The 27,922-nt window shown below is 40.4% G+C and overlaps 1 protein-coding gene across 1 annotated transcript; it reads right to left on the reverse strand.

Annotated features, from left to right (window-relative positions):
* Positions 1-82: 82 nt before the first annotated feature.
* Positions 83-27,869, reverse strand: rimkla (ribosomal modification protein rimK-like family member A). Its single transcript, XM_007910723.2, has 6 exons — positions 27,698-27,869; positions 8,947-9,177; positions 8,738-8,824; positions 8,153-8,356; positions 5,183-5,693; positions 83-2,795 (listed from the first exon to the last, which is right to left on the reverse strand). The coding sequence occupies exons 1-5, from the start codon at positions 27,861-27,863 to the stop codon at positions 5,215-5,217; spliced, it is 1,167 nt and encodes a 388-aa protein (XP_007908914.1). The 5' UTR covers positions 27,864-27,869; the 3' UTR covers positions 83-2,795; positions 5,183-5,214.
* Between the last annotated feature and the right edge of the window lie 53 nt (positions 27,870-27,922).

Here is a 27,922-nt window from a genome sequence, read left to right on the forward strand (position 1 = left end):
CAGAGAGGATGTTTCACTGAGTCACATATTCAGTTAAGAACACTAAGAATAAAAACAAGTCAGATGGTCTTTAACAAAAACACTCGACTCTCTTAGGACATTGTTTTAATCGCTAGGAATCATTTTATTACATTCTAAAAAATTAAAACAGAAGTATATGTACAGTATTCCTCATGATCAATGTTACAGTAACAGCAGGTCCCTGCCTTTCCGACAAGTTATTCAAGTAGTTAATTGTCCAGTTTCACTGGCACTCGGTCAGTTTGCGCCATTTGGTAGGGACCATTGCACTTCCAGACTGCTACACATTAGTCACTTGTTCCAAAACTCCCAAGTAAAGGCAAAGCTGAGTTTTTTTTAAAATGAAAAAAAATCAAACTACTTTTTCAGAAAGATTTTCATCAAATCTAAATAAGAGGTGGTAGTCTGCACTGTTTGGGTGGATTAGGGGCTGGGACGGTTCAGTGTGGTTTAAAGTGGAATATTTCACATTTCATGGTTGGGATGTTTAAAAAGCCTGGCAAATACATGTTTCACATTTCTCTGCCAGAACTACCACTTTCAGCAGGTTAATATGGCAGTTTGTGTGGGAGCAATAGGGGGAAATTCACACAATACGATGCTTTGCAATGACAGGCGGTGAGTAGATGTAGCGCAGCACACGTTACTGATGCAAGTCATAATTTGCTTAACAATATTAATAGTATTAGTAATATTACCAATAATATTGGGCCGAATGACCTGCTTCCATGCTGTAATGATCATATAATTATATATGTACGTGTTAATGGCCATAAGAAGTTGCAAGTGGGAGAGCAGCAGGTTTATTAATTTAAAAATCCCACATTTTCTGCTGACCCTGAACATAGATGATGGTGAGTTTAGTCTCTAGTTTCGCTGCTGCAGCAGCACTCTCACTGGGGGAGAACTATTTTATTCTCATAGCTTGTTTGAGCCCCCAATGCCTCCTTCCTCCCTTCGAACCAAGCCTTTTTTTAGAAAAACCACAATCATAACCTCACCAAAACTACAGATAGGAGTTTAGGAACCTGGGACCCAGGTAGATTCATGAAAAGGGTGTGTTCTGTTCACAACTATTTCTCAGACTGAAGCAAGCTACACATAAATAGCCCAGGTACATTGAGGAAACGTAAGCTGGAATACTTCTGGCTACGATCTGAACATACACTCATTACCCAATAGTCATGAAACCCCTACCATGCATTCTGAATCCTATTTGTCCTCCAGGTTGACATCAGAAGTCAAACCACATACAATTTAACCACATTTTGTAAATTTTGTACAAGCTTGACTGACATACGCATGCACACTCAAACACATCAAATCTATGACACACAATAAAATAGTGCTAAACAATTGGCAGAGGGACAGATGTGCTCTAATACCAAAAGCAATGGGCTGATGGGTAGTATTGGACACTGATCACAAATGGCTGAATAAGTCTGTAGTTGTTTTTTTACACTTCAGAGCTAAGTCACTTACCTGTTAAATGAACAAGTGCCACAGCAGGAGGCAACTCAACTTCAATTCCCCCACCCCCCAATGCCCAGGAGAAATGTATTCAAAAACCAATACTTTAAAAATAGTTTCATTTCCCATAAAGGCTATAAAATAGTCCCTCACGTGACAAAAACACACGTGGAGGATTTTCAGTTGATAAACTTGTAATTCTAGCTGCCGGTTGGAAAAGGTCAAGGTTGGTAGATAAATTTGAGGTGAACAGGTCTATAAAAAAAATCCTTACCTAACAAGGTACTAGTGGTGATCTATTAAAATCATCTGGCTATGTGTCAATTGCATCCAAACTGAGCCCAAGGATCTAATGGTTTATTTGAAAAAAAACTACCCCCAGTTTTATTTTGCATTGTTAAAAAATGTCACAATCAGTGTTTTTGTAGCAACTCCCAAGAGCTGCTGATGCAAAGAGATCGCCTTGGGATGTCCTTCCGACATGAAAGGCGCGATATGAATGTCATTTTGTTGTTGTTGTGAGCAGCTCAGCAACAAAGTGCACTCATTACAAGTAAGCCTGAGCTGCATCCTTTCTTATTCAGTCCCATCACAATATATACAGCCCAGTGTTTCACCCTAACCCTCTCCTAGAAGAAAACGGAAGTGAATTGTCACACAACCACTGGACAGAATGAGAAAAGGTGCATCAAATGAAAATAGTTTATCCCTTGAAAATAAATTAAAACAAACACTGTACTGTATATATTCTAAATAGGCTTCGAACCTTAGGTTTAGATAAACAGTTTACCAGCAGTGATCCTCTGTTGGATAACTGTCTTACATCTCAACTCACTCACCCTCATTCGCTAATTTGTTTAACATGACATTTCAACAAGCACTCAGCCTCAACAACCTAATAATACTGGACTCAGCCGCAACACATTTGCAAACACACATACTCTCAGTCTCAACAGCACAACCAACCTTACTGCAAACAGTCAAAGTTCTACAGAGAAATGCAGTTAGTAAACCCTTCTGTAAATTCACATTTCCCAGCTGTAGCTTAGTACACTTGAACACACAGCATAGTCTCAATATACACTTTTAAGACCCTCCCCTCCCCAATATTACAAGAACACTGAGCTTTTAGTTATAAGCAGTAAAGTATAAACTCAACAATTTTTGATATTTTAAATACAAGTTAAATTTCATTCCTAACTACATATGTATAGCTCTACTCATGCCTGGGGAATGCGACAGGGCTGCTTCTCGGCTCTCCAGCGATTGGTTCTGCAGTGGAATGTTTCAAATGGCGAGCCTGCCTTGGTTTAGTCCAGTAATTTTTTTATGTCCACGGGAGGAAAATGGCCAGTGAGTAAAACAGAGAGAGAAAAAAATCAATGATTAGGATGAGGCAAAGATAGAAATGTGCATTTGATATTTTGTTCACACCCCTCTGAGCAAAATTTTGAATTGAGATAGTGTGGATAAAAGCGTAAAAACCTCAAGGTTTTAAAAAATTCTTGCTCCCTCCTTACCATTTTATTTCAGTGTCACTGTAAGTATACTTTCTTTTTTGGAAAAAAGTTCAATAAATCCTAAATAATTGGTAAGAACTTGTATTTTCTAGCATTTTGTGCTTGAAACTTATCAAAAGAACTTCATAGGCAATCATAGTGTGCTTTGAAAAGTCTTGAAGATTTGATAAGGCGCTATATCAAATGCAAGAATTATTATTTAATGTAGTCAACAAGACAGCACAGCAAGGTCCCATAAACAGCCATGTCATGAAAAAACAATGTATCTGGAGGAATGTTGGCCAGGATACTGTGAAAAACTTCCTTCTTTTTTTGAATACACAATATACTTTAGATTTACATAAGAGTCTCACATGTCGGGAGGACATTTCAAAGTGCTTGACACTGCTGGGTGGGCATCTGAGCTGGAGGTTGAAGCCTAGGGGGAGGCAGAGGGAAAGATGACTGAAAGTGCATTAAAAAATGTTACATCCCAAGAAAAGACATTGAACAAACGCAAAAGAGCTACGAGAGGTGCTAGAAACTTCAGAATGGCTCATAATCTGAATTTACTCATAACTGTTTCCTTACAAAATCGTCACTCCACTTTAGTGTATCCAGTGAAGCACTTTGAAGTGAGACACTATATCAAATGTGAGGATTATTTATTATTAATCAGAGGATGAGTGCATTTATATTGGCAATTACAGAATGTCAATCACCTCGTGTCTGCAGCACTGTTATCACCTTTATTATTAATCTTACGTTCAAGTTCTTTCTCCATTTTTCTTCATTTTTTTAGTGAAAATGGAATTGTTTTGAAATAGAGAGCTATAGAAAAATACAAGTTATTTATTTATTCTGCCTCCGCCCCAATGATCTGCAACACACACTTTGTTTTGCAAACATTTGCTTAACGAATTTTAGTAAACAATAACAACAAGATTACATGCGTATAGCGCCTTTCACGTCGGGAGGATGTCCTAAGGCGCTGGACAGAGTACAGCATTTCAGACCAGAGCTGGTGTTGGGAGGGGTAAAGGAGGGGAGGGGAAGGGGGGTGGCCGATGGCATGGTCAAAGAGGAGGGTCTTGAGGCGGGACTTGAAGGAGGCTAAGAAGGGGGCGAGGCGGAGTGACTGGGGGATGGAATTCCAGAGGTTGTGGTTAGAGTGGCTGAAGGTTCTCCCGCCAATGGTGGGGGGCTGGGTCGGGGGACATGGAGCAGGCCGGAGTCGGCTGAGCGGAGGGTTGGTAAGGGGTTAGGAGGTCACAGAGGTAGGGTGGAGCGAGGCCTTGGAGGGCTTTGTATGTGAGGACCAGGATCTTGAACTGGAGTAAATAACTAAAAGTGCATTCTGTGGAATCGTAGAAACGTACCTTTTATAGAAAGGCACAGAAGGCCATTCGGCTGATCGTGTCTGTGCCACTCCCTCAAGAGCAAACACTGAAACCATCCATTACACAAAAATGCGGCATAATTACAGCATTCCTTAGGTACTGGAAAAGTTACCCAGATTTCCTCATGGCCTTAGCCTTTAAACCATTTGGTTAAACTTTAAGATCAGGCAGAACTTTAGAAATGTCTTAAATTCAGTTTGAGTGACCACCTGGCTGGGCTGGTAACACTCTTGCCTCTTGAGTCAGAAAGTTGTGGATTCAAAGATTCTTCAGCACCTCTCACTGCTAATCAGAGCAAGTTGCGAGACTGATATAAACTGAGCCAATTACAAAATAGGTAACACAGAAATTATCATTATCATTCTGGTAATAACATGTTTTTCTACAAATTAGTACTCGTGGTGATCGACGCTTGAATTTAGATATCAACCCACTGAGTGATGAATGGTTAACTCAAATCACAGCTGAGATGTGTGTAGCAGGAGGCTGTGTCTATCTTTTATCTGCAATTCTTTTCCGTACTATTCATGATGGGTGTTGCAATTAAATTTATACGTAACTTTTATATTCTCAAACCAAATAGTTTGGAACAGCATCTGCATTAAAAAAAGAAAACTCCATAGTGACACTGAGCTTATAGTCATGAACTCAAGGTTCAAGAGGAAGTTACACAGTTGAAGGGTCACTCGGGGTGCCCAGGGATCATGTCATTTATTCTCTTATTTTCCCCTTTCACCTGTATTTTCACCCTTTTATCCACAGTTCAACTGAGGAAGCAGCTGTCTTCTATACCTGTTAGTGTGCTTGCTCCCGCTCAGCCTCACTCATTCAGGCGTTATGAGATTGTTCATGTTGTACCCTGGTTCGGGCAGTGTGGTATGCATGGACATGGAGACAGGAGTGGCAGAATCCCTGACCTCCACTATCTCGGGGTCACTCTCACTAGAACTGGATCCTACACTCATGGTGAACACACTCTCGGGGACTGCACTAACTGGGGCGCCCACTTCGGGCTCGCTAGTTTCACTAGCGCTCGACACGACAGAGAGGAGGGACATTTTCCTGGTCAGTCTGCTGGGCAGCAGCGAAAGAGCATAGTCTGCGATGATGCCACCCACATCAAGGTTGCAGGCTTTGTCGAAGGCTATGAAGCCCACATTGGCATTGGCCTCACACACCACGAAAGAACCATCGTCGTTTCTAAGGAGATCAATGCCGCATACATCCATGCCCAGGATATTGGAGACTTGGATTGCCAGTTGCTTGCCCTGTTCACTCAGTTGACACATCACACCAACACCTCCTGTCAAAACACAAGTGTGAAAAAAGCACAATTGTTTCAGAGTTTTGGAAGTAAAATTAAAAGTTTTGTAGATTAGCAATCCATCCTGAAAGGAGGACATAATACACTTTAAATTTAAAACCCTTAAAGCTTGTAGCACTTAAGAAAGATTATGAAAGTCATGACCCAACTGTGCAGCGCCTTGGGACGTCCTCCTGATGTGAAAGGCGCTTTATAAATGGAATCTTGTTGTTGTTGTTGTATTAGTAGCTGAAATCTGAGCCCTTAATGGAAAACTAAATGTCAGCACACTAATCTTAATTTATTTGCCGTGAAATGTCCCTGAATGACAGATCCCAAACAATTAATTGTTCTTGTGGTTTGTCACAAAATTAATTCAAGCAATTTCTACCCTGTGTTGTCTTAAGTAGTTATATTAATTTCCATTGTCCTGCTCCTCGATCAACACAAGAACCCCAACTTTAACCACACTGGAAATGTCACAGGATTAAATTGAGGAAGAACAGCATTTTATAGTTTGCACCTTGAGAGGGAATAATGAAAGAAATATTATAGTAATCCTTACACTTGATACATCTTCTTTCATATCAGGAGAACATCTCAAATCCCTCCACATGATTTACTCTAGAGTGTGGAGTTTGTGAATACAGCCATAAGATCTTTAATGTCCACTTGACTAGGCAGACAGGACCTTGGTTTAACGTCTCATCCATAGGATAGCATCTGTAATGATGCAGTGCACCCCAGGTACTGCACTGGATTTTAGCCCAGACTGTAAGTTCTTAAGCCAGGCAGTCACACAGTTATCTACTCAAAGTGTGACATGTGGCTCAGTGTAGCACTCTCGCTTCTGAGTCACAAGGTCGTGGGTTCAAGCCCCACTTCAGGACTTCATATAGTCTAAGCTGACATTCCAATGCAGTGTTGCATTGTCATGGCTGCCATTCTTTGGTTGAAATGTTAAATCAAGATTCCGTCTACCTGTTCAGGTGAATGTTAACAATCCCATGGCACAATTCAATAAGAGAAGGAAGTTTCTTTTGCGTGTTCTGGCCAAAAATCTCCCAAATAAAATCGGTCACTGTTTTGTGGGACATTGCTGTGCGCAATTGGGCTGCCATATTTGGCTACAAATACAGTCACACCATTTTGAAGTAAAAAAAATCCTATGAAGTGTTTGTGATGTCCTCCCAACATGTAAGGCATTATACCAAATGCAAGGTTTACTTATTTATGAATAGATACTCAGGACGTAAAAGCCTTAATGGATATGATGAGATGACAGAAAATAGCAAACAGCCTTCTCCTGTTCCTAAATCCCTTTGTAATCAGTGACCTGAAACTAGTGCTTTGAGACATTATCCCACGTGAAGGGCGCTATAAAAATCAAACTTGTTGTATAAGTACCAATTATCCACAAGAGGGAGCCCTGTTGTTATGGTTACAATTTTAGCCTCACAGGAATTCTTTCTAAAATGTCACGAGATCCCAATTATAGTTTTATGATTACTCCAGTAATCTTGAGCATACTAGAAATAAAAAAACAACCATCACCCTTAAGAGTATCCAAACCAAACTGAGAATTCTATGCATCCCATCTACACATGGTAATTCCAGAGACAGATTGTTGGAATGGAATGCGCACTCTCTCTCTGGAGGGACACATCATGCTTACCTAATTCCGGAAAGTATTAGGCGCAGGTTGACAAGAGCCAAGGCTTGGGGACCCCAAAGAGGGGGAAAAGGAGTGAGTGGGAGAAACAGGGAGGAAGGAAAGGGAGCAAGTTAATGGATTAAGTCGTTATCAGCATGGACAGAGCGATGGAACCTCTGTCTTGTTCAACTCCAAACTATACTTTAAAAATATCCTTGTCCTGCTCAGCTTTCTACCACCTCTGAAATATTGCCTGCCTCCATTAACTCTCTCTCAGGCAGCCGAGACCCTAATCCATGCATTTGTCATGTCCAGACTTGACTACGCTAGCTCTGCTCACCGGACTATCCAACTCTTCCATGCACAAGTTGCAGACTCTCCAGAACTCTGCAGCCCATGCCCTCTCCCTCACTAGGCTCCACAAGCCTATCACCCTCATCCTCGTCCAGCTCCACTGGCTCTCCATCCTCCAATGGATCAAGTTCAAGATTCTCCTCCTCACTTTTAAAACCCTCCGCAGTCTTGCCCCAACCGACCTCTGTGACCTTGCCTACCCTTACTGACCCAGGCACTCCTTCGTTCAGTGAGCACTAGCCTGCTTCACGTCCTCCGTCCTACTTGCCCGACCTACAGCCATCTATCCCCACTCTCCCCTGCCCCCTGTCCCCGAAGTCCCCCCACCCCAGATTGGGTGGGTCTGTTAAGCACTTGGGACATACACTTAACATGGAAAGCTCATTATAAATGTAAATTTGTATTGTAGTATTGTATTAACTACCCCTGGTAACAATATGAAACATCTCACCCAGAGAGCAATTGCTTTGCATCCGGCCGTCAGTGGAGCATCTCAGCATTGCGCCAATCACGCGGCCTCCCACTACAACCACACGGATGTCCTTCCCATGAGACTCCTTCACGTACTTCTGGAATAGATATGGTGCCTCATGTCGGATCAGGTGCGATAAATCAGACAAGTGGTGCTTGTCACGTGCCAGGAACACAGCTTTCCCTAAAGAATCACAGAATATTATGTTACACACAGGAGCAGCTCGTTTGGCCATCAGGATAGCTGTTAGGGCTATGTCTTGCAGGGTTATCGGGAACTAAGTGGGAAGAGTTCCTGCCCCCAGGTCTGCCCATCCCAAGTCCTGCCGATGAGCCGTGCTCGCTGTGCTGCCATCAGCAGTGCCCTTGAGTACTCAGGAACTGGACAACTGAGATAGTCACAGAGAGCTGGCTCAATTCTGACATTCCGTTGCTAAACATATTACCTTAGAGCCAGTTTTGATCCAGAGAGCCCACTTATCTCCCTCCCATCAAGGGAAATAATCAAAGGAAGTGGTTTTATTCCATCTCAATTGTAAACTGCAAAATGAAAAGGGAATTATACCTCGATGGCCACGAGTGTTTTTAACCACCACTGGATAACCCAGAGGTTCTGCTTCATCAATCATTTTTGAAAATTCTTCATGCCCACCTGTCACAGAAGCAAAGGCAAATGCCAAATTAACAAACACAGTATATGGTTCTAAACAATAATAAAAATGCCATTCATTACAAATGACTCAAAGGCTAACTCAGAGGGTTAGCTGTATTTACCGTAAGAGAAGGTATCTGGTAATGGTATTCCATGACCAGCTAACTCCTGGAACGTCCAGAACTTGTTGACGCAGTTTAATATTGCCTGAGGACGATTGGCCAGGCGGCAGCCCATCTTCTCCAAGTGCCGTAGTACTGTGATATCACTGTCATTCTGCACCCAGGGGGTGGGAACTCTGACAACCACTACCTGAGGGTAGCTGGTTATTGACTCCTGTTTGATTCGCAGACCTGCAAGATAGCAGCACAAGAGTCTACATTAGTTCTACTTCACTAGTTGATGAAGGAATATAGGGAGGGATACCCTCAGGAAAACATAATTTCTCTACAACTCAGATCTAATAAAATTGACCCATTAACTAAGTGTCTTCCTAGATTAATTGGTAGCACTTTATGCTCACTTGCCAAACTGATAAGACTGCCACAGAAGGTTGACTCCTTTCCAACATTCTGTTGTCAAACATGTCACCTTGAAGCCAGTTCAACTCCTTACCATAAAATTCTATAGTTCTAATCGTTTTTAATTTAATCTTCTTTTGAGAGTGTTAACTCTGGATAGTCTCAAAATCTCCAAGAAATATGTTTTTTTAATGTATACTTTATTTCAAATTGTTAAGCAATCGTTCAGGAGAGGAGAAACGGGAGACCACTGAAGTATGTATGACAAAACTCTCTTCCCTGTTGCAAATTGCCCTATTTGTCGATCCCTAAGAAATATACCTATCACATTCTGTGCATCCCTCACAATAATTTATTTGGATCTCAAACTCTACATCTATTCTAATTTAATTCTGATAAAACATTCTGAAACATATTAAGGCAGCAGCCAGTGTAACTTTACAAATGGCAGTAACATTATACAAGAGAAGCATTATAAAAAACTACTATAAACAGAAAGAATGTTTCACATCCAATAATTTAAAGACACAAAATCAAGTTCACAGGCTCCTTCCAATTCTGATTGCAGCCAAAAATCTAGATCCCGGATAACCTCCAAGTTCAATTGAAGCTGAAGTTGCAATTCCATGAAGATCTCTTCCATCCTTATGTTCTTCTGCTGTCTCACACAGTTGAATACATACTTTTTACTCCTGTAGCTTAGCGGTTAGAGCACTCGCTTCATAAGCAAGAGAACCTGAATTCAATTCCCTGGCAGGGCGAAACATTGTGCAAGTTTCCTTACCTCACACATGGTTGTTAGTCGATTGGCGATTGCTTTTCCAGGGATAATAATCCCTTAAAAAAATAAATTCACTTTACAGTATATTCTGTGGTGCGCTTTGAGATGCCTAGAAGATGCGATAAGGCGCTATATCAAATGCAAGAATTATTATTTTTTTCTCTCTCTCAATTCAGAGAAGGAACTTTCATCATTGAGGATTGCTGCCCTCCACAATGGTTGCTATCCACTTGCATTTCTCACAAGCTGGATTTCTTTCTCCTTTCCTTTATTTTTCAATGGATGAAGAATGCTGAGAGAGTACTTTAGATTTTTAAGTATTTTCCCAACTAAATAACTATTTATTCTAAAAATTCTCTGCAAATCTCCTCTTATTTATTTTTTGTCTATAACTCTGGAAAAAAACATTGACTGTGTAAGAAGCTACTGAGTTTTAGTGTTTCATACTTGAAGTTTATCCACTTCAATCCTTATGCTTTTCACACACGAATTCTCCCCATCCCTCCCTATTGCCATATTGCTAGATTGTCCCCAAACAAAACAGAACTGTACACGGCTACCAGTGGCCTTATTCTGTACTATAAAAGACAGGCAGTTACAACAACTTGTATTTATGTAGGACCCAGCAAATAGGATAATATGTCGGAGTTCCATACAGTTGGATACGAGCAAAAGGGCTTGACTCGGCATGCTCAGAGGCAGGTTTTCAGGTGGGATTTAAAAATAAAAATAGGGAAACAAGGAATTGAAGCAGGGAGATCCAGAGCTTAGGGATGTAGCAGCTGATGGTTCAGCCACCAAGGTGGCGCAGAAGAGTCAGGATGTACAGATGAGTTGTATTCGCTGAGCAAAGGGGGGGCGGCAGAGGAGTGGGGTCCGAGCAGGTCAAAGAAACGGGGATGTGCTTGGGGAAAGGGTTTTTTTTGTATATGAGGACAAGGATCTTGAAGTTGATCCATTCGGAGACATAGAGCCAATGGAGCCTGGTGAGGATCGGGGTTATTGTTACAGTTACAGTTTGGTACAGGTGAGGAAACAGGTGGCGGAGTTTTGCATTAGCTGGACCTTAATAACAGATTATTATTATATACTTTGTGCTTTCTCCTACAAATTTACAGTCAATTCACTTTACAGTATATTCTGTGAAGTGCTATGAGATGTCTTGACGATGTGATAAGCTACTATATAAATAATTTCAAATCAATCAATTATTATTATTTTTATTATTATTAAATTATTATTAACTGGACCGTAGTAATATATCTAATAGTGAGTTTAGGAGGAACTTCTCTGCAAAAAAGTTGGTGAGCGTGTGAAACTCATTGCTGGAAACTGCGATAAAAGCAGTTATCGTGGAGTCCTGTAGCATAGCAGTTAGAGCACTCGCCTCGCAAGCAAGAGGACCCTCGTTGGATTCCCAGGCTGGGTGAGACCTTAGATAAGTTTCCTTTCTCCACAAGCCTCTGTTTACCTGAAAACAACGACGAAGAGTATTTGACGCGTGACATGCAAAGAAGCATTTAGCATATGTGAAGGATTGCATACATTTATTACACAATCAGAACTACTGAAAGAAATGGATGAAGCAGTTAAGGATTTGGATAAGTAAGTCCTAATCTGAAAAGAACAATTTTCGATATGCGACAGTGTACTTTTAAATAATACAGCAATTCTAATTACAGTATTTTGTATGAAATACATGTAAATAATAGCTTATAATTACAGTATTTATATGAAATACATGTAAAGAATTGCTTTTAAAGTATTTTATATGAACTACATGTAAATCAATGCTTCTAATGCATTTTCCAGCATTTTACAAATCAATTTTCTATTTCAGTCTAGTCAATAAATGCCTTAACCACAATGAATGTGCATGCGTTATTCGTTGACAAAATCTGCTTGGTCCTCTCAATTACGACATAAACAGATAGGACTGTACATGGTAACAAGTATTTTAGGCACCTATGGAAGTCAATTTGTGCACAGCAATGTCCAACAACAGCTATGAAGTGAATGACCAATTTTATTTAGTGTGTTCCCACACTTTATATACGGAAAACACTGGGAAAATGGTTCTTCGTATAAGAATCAGAAGAATAATTACTCAAAAACGTCAACAAATATCAAGCCTTGCAAAAGTATTGTCATTCAAAGGAATGATGGACAATATGCCACAATAACAAAACTGAGACACAAGTAGACAACAGTAGTTAAAGTGCTACATCAACCACACCAAACATTGGGATTGAGACAGAACAGGTTTGTGCAAGTGAGCGAGAGGAGGAGGAGAAGGTGAAACAATGTGCAACACTCAGAGAAAGACTGACAAGAGAGGGACAGAGTGATGCACACAGAGAAAAGCAAACCCACGGTGAGACAGGACAGTGTGAGACAGAAACAAACAGAAGAGAGTCTCATTCACAAAGTATAATTACGTTCACCACCAACAATTCACTCGTTCAGGCCTTCATTACAAACAAACAAAAACAAAATTTGTATAGCCCCTTTCATATTACAGGTAAGCCCACCTCACTACCTCCCATCCTGGAATGAACAATGAGCCACTTTACTACCTGCAAAATAACAAGCCTGTTGCAAATGTTTAAAGCTTGTATTTACTGCTCTCAGGGATAAGATTGCAATTCTTACAACTTCAGTAAACAATTTAAAACCTTTAAAGCCTGTTAAGTTGCATGATAGGTTATCAGCTTGGCTTGTTTGTACCACTCACTTTTGGGTCAGAAGGTTGTTAATTCAAACCCCACATCAGAACGTGAGTTAGGCTAGGGGAGCAGTGCATTGTCAGAGATGCCATCCCTTCCAATGAGATTTTAAACCAAACTACTGTTTGCGCTCAAAGCACTTTATGCTGCTAGCTTGGCACCAGAGCAGGGGATGGGAACTAAAGAGGTGGTGAGGGAAAGATGACCAAAGCATAGTCAAAGAGATAAATCTCGAGTCGGCCTTTAAGAGTGGGAAGACAGGGAGACAGGTCTGAGGAACTCTGGGATGGAGTTCTAGATAGCAAGGGAAGAATGATTAGAAGCTTGCTTGCCAAAGATAGCCAGGGAATATAAAGAAGGCCAGTGTTCGCTTAGCAAAGGGAGTGGTTGGTAGGTTTGTAGGAAGTTACAAAGGTAGGATGGGGAAAAGCCATAGAGGGATTTGAAAGTGGGAATGATCCCAAATTTGACCCACAAGGGGGATAGAGAGACAGTGTTGCCAAGCAAGGATGGAAGCAATAGGCTTGCAGAGCCTGTGCACAAAACATGAGCTGCAGATTTCTGAATAGTGTGCAGCTTATTTAGGGAAGAGGCTAGGGAGTCCGACGAGCAGGCCATTGGAATAATCAAGCCTGGACATGATGAAAGTGAATGAGGCAGGCTGGGGAAGAGATAGTGGCGGAGGCAGACAATCTTACAGAAATGAGAGAAAGCTGAGTGACTGAAAGCCTAGATATGAGGCTTGAAAGACAGAAGTTCCAGACAACCCATCCTCCCAAATACACACATAAACAACCCCTTCCGTGCAAGGTATTTGATAACCACCTCCCTTGTACTTCTGTCAGTGGCAATTTGGTTGAGAAGGGTACAAATCAAATGTCTGCTCCTCCCACGCCCCATACCACACCCAACACCCATTACTCACATTCAACAGGTAGAGAAGTTACAAAGAGCATGCTCCAAAAATTTCAAACCAGAATACTGTGTGGTAAGAGAACCTTAAATGTGGGTGATATACAGCACATACAGGATCATCCAATCCTTACATGAAACTGTAAATATTTTCAGTCAGCTAAACGAATGTTCTCCATCACTGTGATTTATAAAGTTAAGAGTTTTATTCAATTAGCATCTTAGTAGTCACTCCCTCATCACTCTTCAAAACGAGCGGACTCTAGTATTTAAAGAACAGATTGCTGCCTTCATGACATCTCAATTCCCTTTCGATGACCATAACCTTGTGCCTCAATTCACGTTAGATGATTTATACTCCCGGCATCAAAACCACTTCACTTAAAAGATTTACAAAAAATATACAGCACCGAAACAAGCCACTCAGCCCAACTAGTCTGTGCCTGTGTTTATTCTTTATTCACAAATCTCTAACCACTCCTTGCTCCTTCCCATACACTTTTATTCCACCCCCCTCGTGTGTATAATGCAGCCTCCTCTTGAATGCACCTTTACTATCTGATTCAACCACCACTCTAGACAACGAGTTCCAAATTCTCACTCCCCTCTGCATTAAGGAGTTCCTCCTAAATTATCTTTTCGGAATATGTCTTGGTTACGGACAATGCAACCAGTGGGAACAGCCTATTTACACTAACCTCATTAAATCCTTCTGTAATTTTAAACACCTTTTATAGGCTTCCTTCAAAATGTCTCTTCTCTAAGCAAAAAAAAAGCCTAGCCAGTCTAACTTGCCAGCCCTTGTATCATCCTAGTAAACCTTCCACTTTTTTTTAATAAAAATTAAAATTCTATATGATTTAAAATTTTAGGACAATGAATGGTCTTGAGTTAAAACATAAGTAATTCTAGGCCTCTGGGAATGTAGATGGAAACATTTTGGTAACTGGGAAGAAAATCTCACTATTACCCAACCCTATTTTTTTTCAAGACACATTAAGAGATGGATACAATCGATATTTAAGTATGAACATTCCAGCTTTCATTCTCTGAACTCCATTATTGCTCTTCTATTTGATGGGTTTTGAATAAAATAGGTTAATTTTGACCACAAAATTGTTTATAAAAAAGATCTGATTAATATTGCAATTGTTGGGTTTGGAGACACAAGAGCAGAATGAAAAATTGGGCACAAATCTTCTAACAGAAATGATCAAATACAACATAACCATTTTTTGTTGAGGCAACTTACCCCTAATTTCCCTTGTATTTAAACAGCATTTGAAAGACTAATTGGTTCATGAGCATGCCAAAGCAAGCGAGTCTTTAAACAAAACTGACCAAGGCTACAGCAGAATGGACTAAATAGATATCCATTCCCTAGAACAAATTCACGGGGTTGACAATAATCACTAACTTTCTCAGTGTGCCAGACACGAGTTGCAGGCTGATTTACAAATCTGCATCTGCAGTTTCCACAGCCTTACCAGTAGCAGTGAAAGTGACTGCAGTACTCACATTCTATGCTACTGTAGTCTTCCAGACTCTCTCCAGCGATTTTGCCGGCAGTCAGTCAGTCAGCCATAGGTGGATGTATCTAGGTCACAGCTGCATCAGTGAAGAAAGCAGGGATATGCATCTGCTTCCCTAAAACCAAACAGCAAGAACAAATAAGACAACTGTTATAACGCAGAGACCCCAGTTTCCTAGGGCCCACTGGCTGCACACATGTAGAGCTATGTCCACCTTCCCTAAATGAGACTATTTATTGCAATTGAAACTGAATTATTCGTTGAACATGCCAACAATTTCATCACACACGTATTGGTTAAATTACTAAAAGGTTTGTTAGAAAGCCAACTTCACAGATACTGCAACACAAGTTGGACCATGGGTGAGAGTGTTGTTTTGGGAACTGTGTTATAGGAAGAATATAAAAGAAATGGAAAAGCATAGATTCCCTAAAATGTTACTGGAGACATTTCAGTTATGAAGAGGCATGAAGTTGTTTTTTTTTACACACACACTATCCCAGAGAAGGTTATGGGGAAGATCGCCAATGATAGAAAACCCTATGTTAGAGTAAACAATGATACATTAATTCAACTGATTGGCAAATCAGTAACAAAATGGCACTAATTTAAATGAATCATAAAAAATAAAGGGACAGTTAGAAAATATTCATATCCCAAAGGGTGGTTGCAAAGGGCAATTCTATTATGAGCCACTTATAAAATAAATACTTATAAGAAGAGAATTAGGTGGATGCTTGAAGAAGAGGAATATTAAGAAGCGGGGGAAGCAAGCATGAAAATGGAACTGAATAATATGGCTAATGTAGTGAAAAGTTCCAGAGTAGACTTGGTTTATTTTTGTACTGTAAAATTCTATGATTCTACATCACATATTGAATCCACAGATTCCTGGAATAAGGAAAAATAATCACCTTCACATTGACACGAAGGAAAGAAACATCATTTGGATTAGTTCATAAGCATTGGTCTCTTATAAAGATTCCAGGTAACTGAACATTTGTCATTTGAAGCGAGGCACAACTCAGCTTGTTGCCAGTAAGTCAATGTGCCAATGGTTTCTCCAGGGTGGACTATGCATTTCTGAGAACTTCTGTAGAATTTAGTCTCTTTCTCTAGGTGAAAGCTGACCGTTTCAAATCAAGTTTGATTGTTCGATTTGTTTCTTCTGCACCAACCTGCAAGGCTTTCCTTCAAACCTATGAAAACTATTGATCTAGGCTCCTTATATGCCCTCAGGACCATGGGATCTGCCAATCCACGGCACAACTTTAGGTCTTGGTGGTGGACAAGGCAATGTGGGGGCAGGTTCCCATTACTATCTGACCCCTCCACAGCCAAATTCCTCATGCACATTTCTATCACCTCAAGGTTAGATTTCACTGGTACTCTCCTTGTTGCATAGCAGCAGCCTCAATAAGATCAAACTCATTAAAATTTCTACAGCCTATATTCTGTGCCCTATCAACCAGCACACAACCTTTACTCTGCACCCCTCCCCTGCCAAGCCCACAATACCCATCTGATCAACTTCAAAATCATCATTCTAATATTCAAATCGCTTCTGCCATCTACTGTAGCCCTATTCTCCTACTTGTGTCCTCCCTTGTTCCGACTTTCATATTTTAAGACAATGGTCTTATGGCTAAACAAAGAATTTCAGGCCTCGGGTGAAAAGAAGTGAGACACAGAATTTCATCGCACCCAACAATCTCAAATGGATTTACAAATCATAAAAAGATTGGAAATGCTTCCCCCACTTCTTAATGGAGGCATGCAGTATGAGGAAGAGATAGGTCGGCCAATGGATGTTTGAGGCTGCGTGTGCCACAGATTGATTCCCACAAATCCTTCAGAAGTTATAGGCAATGTTCATTTTTCTTCACACATATTCAAAAATGACAATATTCCCCAAATTCGCTGCTTTTTGCAGCAGGCTGCAACTAAAAAAATCTGAAGTGTGTCTGAAGGAGCAACAAAAAATACGGGCAAAACATTTTGTAGTAATCGTGTAATTATCCGGTGCTTTCTTGCTGAAATAGACTGATAAAATGCGGCAATCCCAGTTAGTCGAGATGCCGAGATGATTTTTATATGAATTTAAGGTAAATCTCCAGAATTGGTGTGGCGGAGCTGAACTGGAAATTGACCGAACATAAACTTTAACCTCCAGTGACCTCATCTGTATCAATTATATTAACACTTGCTGTATAATAATAATCCTTGCATTTGATATAGTGCTTTTCACGTCTTCTAGATGTCTCAAAGCTCTTCACAGAATAGACTGTAAAGTGAATTGACTGTATATTTGTGGGCGAAACGCGGTAGCCAATTGCACACAGCAGTGTCCCACAAACAGTCATGGATTGAAATGACCAATTTATTATTGTTTTTTTTTGAGGGATTATTATTAGGCTCTGTGTGGAGTAAGGAAACTTGCCCAAGGTTTCGCCCTCTGCCTGGAATTGAACTCAGGTCTCTCACTTGCAAAGCGAGTGCTCTAACCACTGAGCTACAGGACTCCACATCTATGTATCTATGTAAATGCAGCTATATATTTTACGTAAAATGATAATAATAATAATAATCCTAGCATTTGATATAGCGCTTTTCACGTCGGGAGGACGTCCCAAAGCGCTTCACAGAACACACTGTAAAGTGAATTGACTGTATATTTTTGTGGGCAAACGCGGCAGCCAATTGCGCACAGCAATGTCCCACAAACAGTCGTAGATTGAAAATGACCAATTTTTATTATTGTTTTTGGTTTTGGAGGGATTATTATGAGGCGTGTGGCGTAAGGAAACTTGCCCAAGGTTTCGCCCTGCCTGGAATGATATCTTATATGTGATGATTGAACTAAAAAGGTAGACATTATAAATGTTGTTGCATCCTTACCCCCCATTCATCGTTGAAGTGTAAATGATCCATACATAATTAATCGACCAATTTTCCAAAAATGTGTAGCCTGGTACAACCAAGACTAATTCATATTTGACATAGCTGCATACAATTCATATTGTATTAAAATCCACCTTCAAACCTTTTGCATTCAGGAGGAAAAAGAATCTCCCCCCTGCCCCTATAGCTCTTGGACTAACTTAGTCGGTAGAAATTTACCCCATCACACCAGTCCTTACCAGGCTTCACTGGCTCCCAGGATTTCAAGATCCTCTCATTTGTTTTCAAATACCTTCATTCCTTCACATCTCCCTACCTATCCGACCCCATTCCATCACACGCTGACTCAATTCGGCTGGCTCCGGTCTCCTGTTCGACCCTCGGCCCTCCACTCCACCATCACTCCTGTTCATCCCTCGCCCCTCCACTCCACCATCAATGGCTGTGCGTTCAGCCACTACACCCCAAAACTCTGGAACTTTCTCCCTCAGTCCCTCCATCTTGACCCTCCCTTCCCACTTTCAAATCCCACCTAAAGATCTTCCTTTATGATCTTGCCTTTGGTCGCCTCCCCCCTCCCTTTCCCCCTGGCTCAGGGTCAGACTCAGCCACTGTCAAGCGCTCCTGGACACTACCCAACATGTAAATGCACGTTGTTGTTGTAGGCTGGTAAGACTGGCTCAACCAGAATGAAGTACCTCAGTGAACTGCATAATACTTCTGTTGGAGAGCAATCTTTGTTTTACACTGATCATTCTTTTCTAAAATGCTATTCCTAACTCAACAACCCAGCTAAGAAGCAAAGCGCAATGAGTGCTAACAAGTTCAAATACCATTTTACCGCAGGGATGCAAATGCAAATATAGTCCAATTCAATACAACACCTGTCAGTGTACATGACCTTTAAACAATATTTTCTTTTCTATTGAAATTACACTCATTGCAGCTTCAGAGTATATTTATTATAAAATATAGATAGCAGATGAATGTAAAATGTCTTTTTGTTACATTTCATCACATCAACCTGGTAGTAATGCATTTTTGTTCCACTAATAATCTTCCATTGGTATCACTGTATTTAATAGGTTTACTGATTATCTTCAAATCTGGTAAATACATGTTATTCACAAAATTTGTCTAACTATTTTAGTACAAAGACAATATAGCACATTTTCAAAAGCTCTGTATAATACATATTTTAATCACAGCACAAAACTGGAACATTTCCTTCAAAATCTGCTATTATTTTAGCACAAACCACAATGATTTCAATGCACTAGAAGCTGTCTGTATTGGTTCCTGTGGTCAATCTTTGCTCCAAACAGGACCACAAATGTATGTATTGTTTACAAATACAAAAACAGGCAAATATATATTAAAAATGATAGGGGCTAAGGGTGAAATAATGGTGCTGGGACTTTAATTAAACTATTTCAATTTGGAAGTGGTTCTGTTGCCTTTGTCTATCTGCATGAAGGGACAATGGTAGGAATTCTCTCAGTCAGGAAAAACTGATCCATTAATTCAGAGGCTGCAGTGTCAGCCCCACACCCATGCAGTCTTTTTACACAATCGCACCCATTACTTTACTGGCAACAATATCTATACACTTAACAAGATGCTATTAAACACCCGCCATCCATGACATCGCAGGACTTGTAAATACAGACACACCCGGCTCTGGTTAACCCTGTAAACCAGTGCTCAAATAGGTAGCATTGTCCTAGCTGGGCAAACAGCTGGAAAGCTTGCGAGATGATGCGTTCAATGCCAAGCTATGCATTTTTTCCCCAGACAGCCAGGTGGCTGACATACGCAGAAACCCATCACCAAGCTTAAGAGTATCCAACCAAGCTAAGAATTCCAAGTATCCCACCTACACATGGAAATTTCAGAGGTTAGATTGTTGAAATGGATTGCGTACTCTCTCCCCAGAAAGACGCATCCTGCTTACCTAATTCCGCAGAGTATTAGGTGCAGGCTGGCAAGAACCAAGACTTGGAAACCCCAGAGTATGTGTCGGGATACTATTGGAGTTTAACTAAGTAAATCTGCATAGTTTGCCATTGAAAGCACTGACTGACAAGCTTGGTAAGTATGGATGAAGAAGGATGTTTTGCCATTTAATTTCATCCGTCCAAAATAACCAGGCCAGTCAACTGCAGAGCCAGATCCTATCCATGTTTGATACTGTACTTACACATGTACACATTTTCCAACAGGCACGATGGAATAAAAATCAAATGCAACAATTCTAGCTGATTTGTTTTAAACCTCTCTAGCATGGTGAGACTGAGTTTAATTGTAAAATAACGCCAGTCAGTTATAATAATATATAAATAATAATCCTTGCATTTGATATGGTGCTTTTTACATCTTCTAGACGACTCAAAATGCTTCACAGAATATTCTGTAAAGTGAACTGACTGTATATTTGTAGGTGAAATGTGGCAAACAATGACATACAGCAGTGTCCCACAAAGTGACCAATTTATTATTGTTTTTTTTCTGAGGGATTATTATCACGTTTGGATTAGGAAACTTGCCCAAGACGTGGGCAGGGTGCTGCCAGGAATCAAACTCAGGTCTCTCGCTTGCGAGGCGAGTGCTCTAACAACTGAGCTACAGGACTCCAAGCTAGGTGAGATTGGCTGATTTATTAGATACCAGTGATTGGCCATATACACGAGAGTGGTCAAACAGGCTACATCCAGACCCTTGGATGATTTAATCTGGCCCGAGACAATTTCCAATTTCAGGCTGCCCGCTCCCTCCGTAGCGAACATCCTCTCATGGCAGCAGCTGGAGCTGTTGGGAGGATGCAACACGGAGAGTGGAAATAATACCGGCCATTACTGCAGTGCATCAGTAAGCTGAGGGAGGGGCTTCCTGACAGGGTCTCCCTATCCACCGCATCCTTACCAACTGCCGGCTCCTACCGCTGCAGATAGTGAGGCGCATGGCTTAAGTGTTCAGACTGTAAATGCAAAGGAACACATTCCTCACTTGCACATTCTGGAAGCTTTGCCCAAAGCAAGGAAGCTAATATATTTTAATGACATTGNTTTTTCAATTCCATTTTCAGTATAGCTAAAAGTTCAATATGGAACTCTGAATGTTAAAAACAAAACATTGAATGGGTTGAATGAGATATCATTGGTTTTTACCAAATTTAATCAGACACATAAGTTAATTAAGAGCATCCCAGACAACAAGTTCTGCGTATTTTTAAAAAAGGACATTTTGAATCATCCGTCTTAAGTTCACTAAATCCTCTCCTATCAATGCCAATAACTGAGGAAATTTAAAGAAACACTGCAATACACAAGCAGCAAATAAATTGAGTGAATAAAATTAGAATATTTATAATTATTTGTAATTCTGTCTGCAGCATATGCTATTCTCATTTGAAATCATTCCAGGCACTTGCCAATATAAGAACCAACAAATTACATTTGTTGTTTCACAACTTTCACGTTGGGAGGACTTCCCAATGTGCTGGACATTCAAGGATGTAAGGCAATTTCTTTGTTGGATGTTCTCTTCTGGTGCAGGTATGTACCTATAATCCACTCTAGATCTTCTTACGATAAAGCAGTCAAACAGGAAACTTACCATGTGAAGGGGAAAAAAACTGATCTTTAAGTACTAGAACTAGAACTCCAATCTGTGCCTCTGCTCTAACAGCACATTTGTGAGTCACTGATATTTGCCTTGATGTGCTGCAACTACCAGAAACCCTCCTAAAGCTTGAATTCTCACCACTAAACTCACACCATAGGAGCCAAGAATGTCTTCAATGAAAATATAAAGGAGTAAGGGGAAAGTAGGAGGAAGACTTTAAAGAAAGTCCCTGATCAATGGCAAGTGCTGCTTTCTGATCTGAATGAAGCATGATGGAAGATCAGAAGACGACTGCCTCTGGTAGACATACATAAAACTATATTAGAAATAAACTGCCAAGACTAAATGTCTACATTGCGTAAGGATTATTATTATATAAAATCTTTCACATAGCGCAGCACAAGAATGGTAAATGGTTATGTAAAATGTTCCAACAAATGAGAGCTAACAGCACACCTGGGTTTGCTATTTTTATTGCAGATTTAAAGACACTGAGTTCCATTTGGTTTTAAAAAAAAGTTACAAGAAATAACATACCACTGCACTGAACTGCAGGACAATATTACTGGTTTTCACTGAACTGCAAGCAAATCCACATTTAAAACATTTGTTTTAACAGAAATCTTTGTCCAGTGCCTTCAAGAAATACAGGACATCAATCTCGAATTCAGGATGGAAATTAAAGTATAGTTTTCGGATAATGGTTTCCTGCATGGATTGTTCCATTGCACTTGTGAATGATCCCGGCTTTTGTCTTCAGACTGAAGCACAATTACATCAGGGAGTTTTGTGTTGCCACCTACAACCTTTATCAACTATTGCAGAATATTCAACCAAACGTCCTTAAAAATCAAAATTCAAACACTGAAAATGATGTCAACTCGGCTCAGTTGATAGCACTCTTCTCTGGGTCAGATGATTCTGAGTTCAAGACCTATGTCAGGACTCATGCTCATAGACCAAGACGATACATCAGTGCAGAACTGGGTGGAACTCTGCAATGTCAGATGACATTGAAACACATTAACACAAAACACGTTTGTCTGTTCAGGTAAACAATAAAGATTCCATTGCATTATTGAAACAAAGATAAAGAAAGTTTTTCTAAGTGTTCTAGCTTAAAATCATACAGATAAATTGGTCACTCACTTTGTGTCTGTTTGTCGGACTTTGGTGTACGCAGATTGCTGCCATATTTGCCTACAAAACCAGTAATTATACTTGACAACAATTGCTTGTGAAGCACCTTTGAGCTATTTTGATGTTATAGATGCGATATCAAATGCAAAATTCTATCTAATAAGAAAAACTCTTTCCAATTTTCTGCCTGCGCATTTCATATTCTGTTTCAAATTTCCTTTTATTTCCTTGAATATTTGTAAGTGTCGAGTCTAAAGCAACTGAAATTCACACCTACCGCAAATACAATTATATTTTGCTGTCTACACAATACACAGTCACTACACTTTACAGGACATCCTGTAAAGCATTAGGTGACATCTTCCCAACATGAAAGATGCGATATCAAATGTAAGGATTATAAAAATAATAATCCTTGCATTTGATATAGCGCCTTATCATGTCATCGAGACCTCTCAAAGTGCTTCACAGAATTTACTGTAAAGTGAATTGATTGTGTATTTTGTGGGCGAAATGTGGCATTCAATTGTACACAGCAATGTCCCACAAACAGTCATGGATTGAGTGACAGAACTATTAAAAAAATTAAGGGATTATTACCTCCAGAAAAGCAATCTGCCAAACAACTCACAACCGGGTTCCTACTTACTGCTAGGTAAACAGAGCCGTGTGGAGTAAGGAAATTTGCCTAATGTTCCACCCTGCCCGGGAATTGAACCCAAGTCTTCTTGTTTCCAAGGTGAGTGCTCTAACCAATTTCATCCTAATATTACCTCGGTGATATTCCAATCTAAAGGGAAAAAAATATGTTGCCTTAGGAATGTAATGTTAGCAGCCATCGTTGGCACTTTCACTCGGCGTCCAACTGGTAACTCAAAACCAGATCCATTCTAAGCATAATCTCTAATATAGAAACTCCAATACAAGCCATGGCTGAAGATTCAATGTACCATGAGAGGTCTATCGTAGTACATCATTAGAGAGGACTGTCACTAAAATTATGGAAAATATACCTTTGCAATTCAAAACCTTAAATTGGGCTTTTACAATACACATTTATAATTAGAGTGTTTTTCACATTGGTAATGTCCCAAGGCGCTTAACATGAATGGCTTGGGATCCATGCTGGGGATGGGAATCAAATGGGGTGGGGAGAAGGAAGATGACCAAAAGAGTCTTCAAAAAGGTAAGTCTTGAGGTGGAACCTGAATAAGGTGAGGCAGGTAACAAGTGGGAGGAAAACCGGGATTCATTTCCAGAAAGTGGGTGCAGACAGGCCAAAAGCTCATCCACCGATGCTGGGATGGGTAAGGTGGAGGACGTGAAGCAGGCCCGTTGCACAAAGTAAGTTAGTGGGGTTTGGGGATGTCGCAGGGGATAGGTGGGGCGAGACTATGGAGGGATTTAAAGGTGAGAACATGGATCTTGAACTCAATCTGTGCATGGCGGGGGAGGAGGGTATTCCAATGGAGCCGGGCAAGGATGGGGTCAGGTGAGGTGTAAGTTCTTGAGAATAGCGAAGGAAAGGACTCTGGAGTTCTGGACTGTCTGCAGCTTATGTAGGAAGGAGCTGAGCTGAGCATTGGTATAATGGATGTGATCTCAAATGATTTCTGATTATAGTTGATACAACTTTAATTTTCACTGGAGTTAACTCACATTTATAAAAACAATGTAAATATTCCAAACAGCAAGGCATACATAATCTCATTTGTTGCCCATATAATTCTTATGAAAAAAATTCAATCTATAAGTTTTTTTTGAAGAATTGAGTTATTTCAAAGAAACTTGCTAAAATCTATTTTCAGTTTGTGTTTGCTAGAAACCACATTTTACATCAACTTTCATTCAACGATTCAAGGTTTTCCAAAACCTTGGTTAATAATAATAATAATAATAATAATCCTTGCATTTGATATAGCGCTTTTCACGTCGGGAGGACGTCCCAAAGCGCTTCACAGAATACACTGTAAAGTGAATTGACTGTATATTTGTGGGCGAACGCGGCAGCCAATTGCGCACAGCAATGTCCCACAAACAGTCGTAGATTGAAAATGACCAATTTAATTATTGTTTTTTTTTTTTTGGAGGGATTATTATTAGGCGTGTGGAGTAAGGAAACTTGCCCAAGGTTTCGCCCTCTGCCTGGAATTGAACTCAGGTCTCTCACTTGCAAAGCGAGTGCTCTAACCACTGAGCTACAGGACTCCACAGGTTGTTTTAATGTTCAAATATATTTCTGAAACATATTTCTGAAATATATTTCTGAGAGGAAAGAGTTATTTTTATAGCCCTTCGAACGTCGAAACATCTCAATGAGCTTTAGATTGGCTGCATGTTTGCCTATATAAAACATTTTCATTTCTAATTGAATATATTTCATGAATCATTTTGTGCTCTTAAATGCAAGTTATTACAGTAATTCTGCAGTGACTTTTTGTCTTCAAGAGGGAACTAGACAAATACCTTTAATAGAGTCAGTTATGTACAAAGGGCAGGTAAATGGGACTGAAAGGATTGCTTTTGAGGGAGTCAGCACAGACATGATGGTCCAAATTGTTTTCTTCGTTGTTGCAAATTTCTATGGTTCTACCAGTTTTATGAATTGGGGAGCTGGGAGAGACTGTCGTGGCGAGCACTGAAGAAATTGAGGCAGGGGTGACGAACATATGGATAAGGGTTTCAGCTGTGTTGAGTGTGAATATGGTTGGGGGGAGGGGCAGCAAAGTGGTGGAGGTAACAGTCCTGGTTAGGGCCGGAGGTGTGGAAGGACAACTGAGGATTGAACCCGAAGTCTAGATTACGCACAGGTACAGCGAGATAGGCCGGGGAGGTTAAAGAAGTCGGAGCCCCAAGTAAAAAGACATTGACAGGAGCCAAGGAGAATGGCTTTCAAAACACAAAATACTGCAGATGCTGGAAATCTGAAACAAGAATAGAAGTCGCTGGGAACCCTCAGCGGGTCAGGCAGCATCTATGGAGAAAGGAAAGTGAGTCAATGTTTCAGGTCCACGACCCTTCGTCAGAACTCAAGATACAATCTATTTTGTTCTCAGCAACTGTTTTTGTTTGAGGATGGCTTCCATCTTGTCAACATTCAGCTGCAGAAATGTTGGCATTGATGTCTGACAAGCACGCACGGTGGGGTCACGACTAGAGGAGGAATTTGAGGACAGGGGTGATGACAGCAGTTTTGCGAGGGGCTGGAGTTAAAGTTACATATAGTTACATAGTAACATAGTTATGGATAGAGAGAAGATCCTAAAATGTTCACCATCCTCAATGGGAAAGTAGAGGAGTAGCCATGAGCAGATGGGATGTGAGGGCAAGAGTCCAAATGTTACAGTTCAGTCATCAGTCCTTGGGTGATGTGGCTTTCCATCCTGTTATATTTTGTTGCTCATTTTTCATGCTGTCGCCATTTAACAAACAAGTCTTCATATTCCATATTGGCATTTACAATTTTACAGAATAATCCACACGAAATAAATCCACACAAATACATGTTGAGTTTACTGATTAAAATCCTTATCTGGTCTCAATTACCCAACGTAATTAATTTGTTTTTATTCTAAATGTCAATGCTTTCACCTATCCACAACTCGAGTCCACCTCCAGATCAAATTTTATTTATGTGCCACTTCAGTGTTCTATGCCTGCAACTAGTCCTGCAGAAAAACAATAGTTAAATCGAACCAGACTGAAAACTGGACTTGCCGCTATGTACAATCCATGTAGGTTTGAAGGTCTGCATATTTATGTGAAAATTATTTGATTGTCACATGCCAGTAATAGATTAACTACCTTACAATATTTTATTTACTGTCTGATACCTAGGCATTCAATTCTTGAAAGAAACAAACACCACACAAAAAACAACTAAAATATAAAACCTAAAATGTAACATGTAAATCAATTCCTCATTAGGTATCTTTGGGCATTCAGTTGTTTAAATCATTTCCATGAATTACAATGCAATTCATCCCCCTTTGGGAGTCGCATAAAAAAGCATTAGAAAATACTGAGAGCGTTGTCTAGTTTTACAACGAGGGAACGACAAGCTGTGTGCGTGGTCGCAGCCAAGTGTTTGGTGCTGCAATGAATGAACAAAAAAAAACCTCCACAGTAATACAACACAGTTGGGATTTGAGATATCACCACCACCACCTTATAGTATACAGCACCCGCTCAGGCGGGTGGTGTCCATGTGCGCTTTTATCCTTTTATATCCTTTTTTAAAGTCCAATATCGGAGTAATGTTTCTAAATACTACTGAGGACAAGGGAGAAGCCGAAGTACTGTGTCTATTTTGGGTATTTATTTACTATAAGTGCACAATAGTGTTCAGTTAATCTTGCCGACCCTTCCCAATGCGATGTTCAAATAACTAGGAAGATTTGTTTTTAAGTTTATTGCATCCAATTCAAACAAAGATCCCAAGTTAAAATGTGATACAATCGATTTTACTGCACAAGCCATTGCAATGAGAAGATGAAATGCATAGTCTGCTAAAGTGACTGACAAGACATTAGGAAATCTGCAAGCCAGGCAACCAGCTACAATAAACGAGCAATGAAGGTTTATAATACATCCATTAGTTGATTAACACATGTATAGGAATATTGGACAAAAGGGTATTGAGGTATCAGATATTTAAATGGCAATGCCAACCAACTGACAAACAATAGGCGAGGTTTATTTTGTGTTGAGCATCACGCAGCACTCCCACTCCTTACCCAAGCCTCCCTGCTCGATGGTAATGACAATCTCATCCATTAAGACCATACGGAACTCCACCTCCTCCTCCTCGGCGCACTTCTGCCGGAGCGCGCGCTCGATCTCCTGCTGCGGATAGTCCCGCAGGATCCTGCGATCGGTCACGAACCACACTCGGGCAGACATGGCCGGGCTGAGCCGAGAGCTGGGGCGGCGGCGGGGGGAGCCCGGAGTGCGGGGGCAGG

The sequence above is a fragment of the Callorhinchus milii genome, unplaced genomic scaffold, assembly GCF_018977255.1.
Source record: "Callorhinchus milii isolate IMCB2004 unplaced genomic scaffold, IMCB_Cmil_1.0 Scaffold24, whole genome shotgun sequence".
Classification (NCBI taxonomy): Eukaryota; Metazoa; Chordata; class Chondrichthyes; order Chimaeriformes; family Callorhinchidae; genus Callorhinchus; species Callorhinchus milii.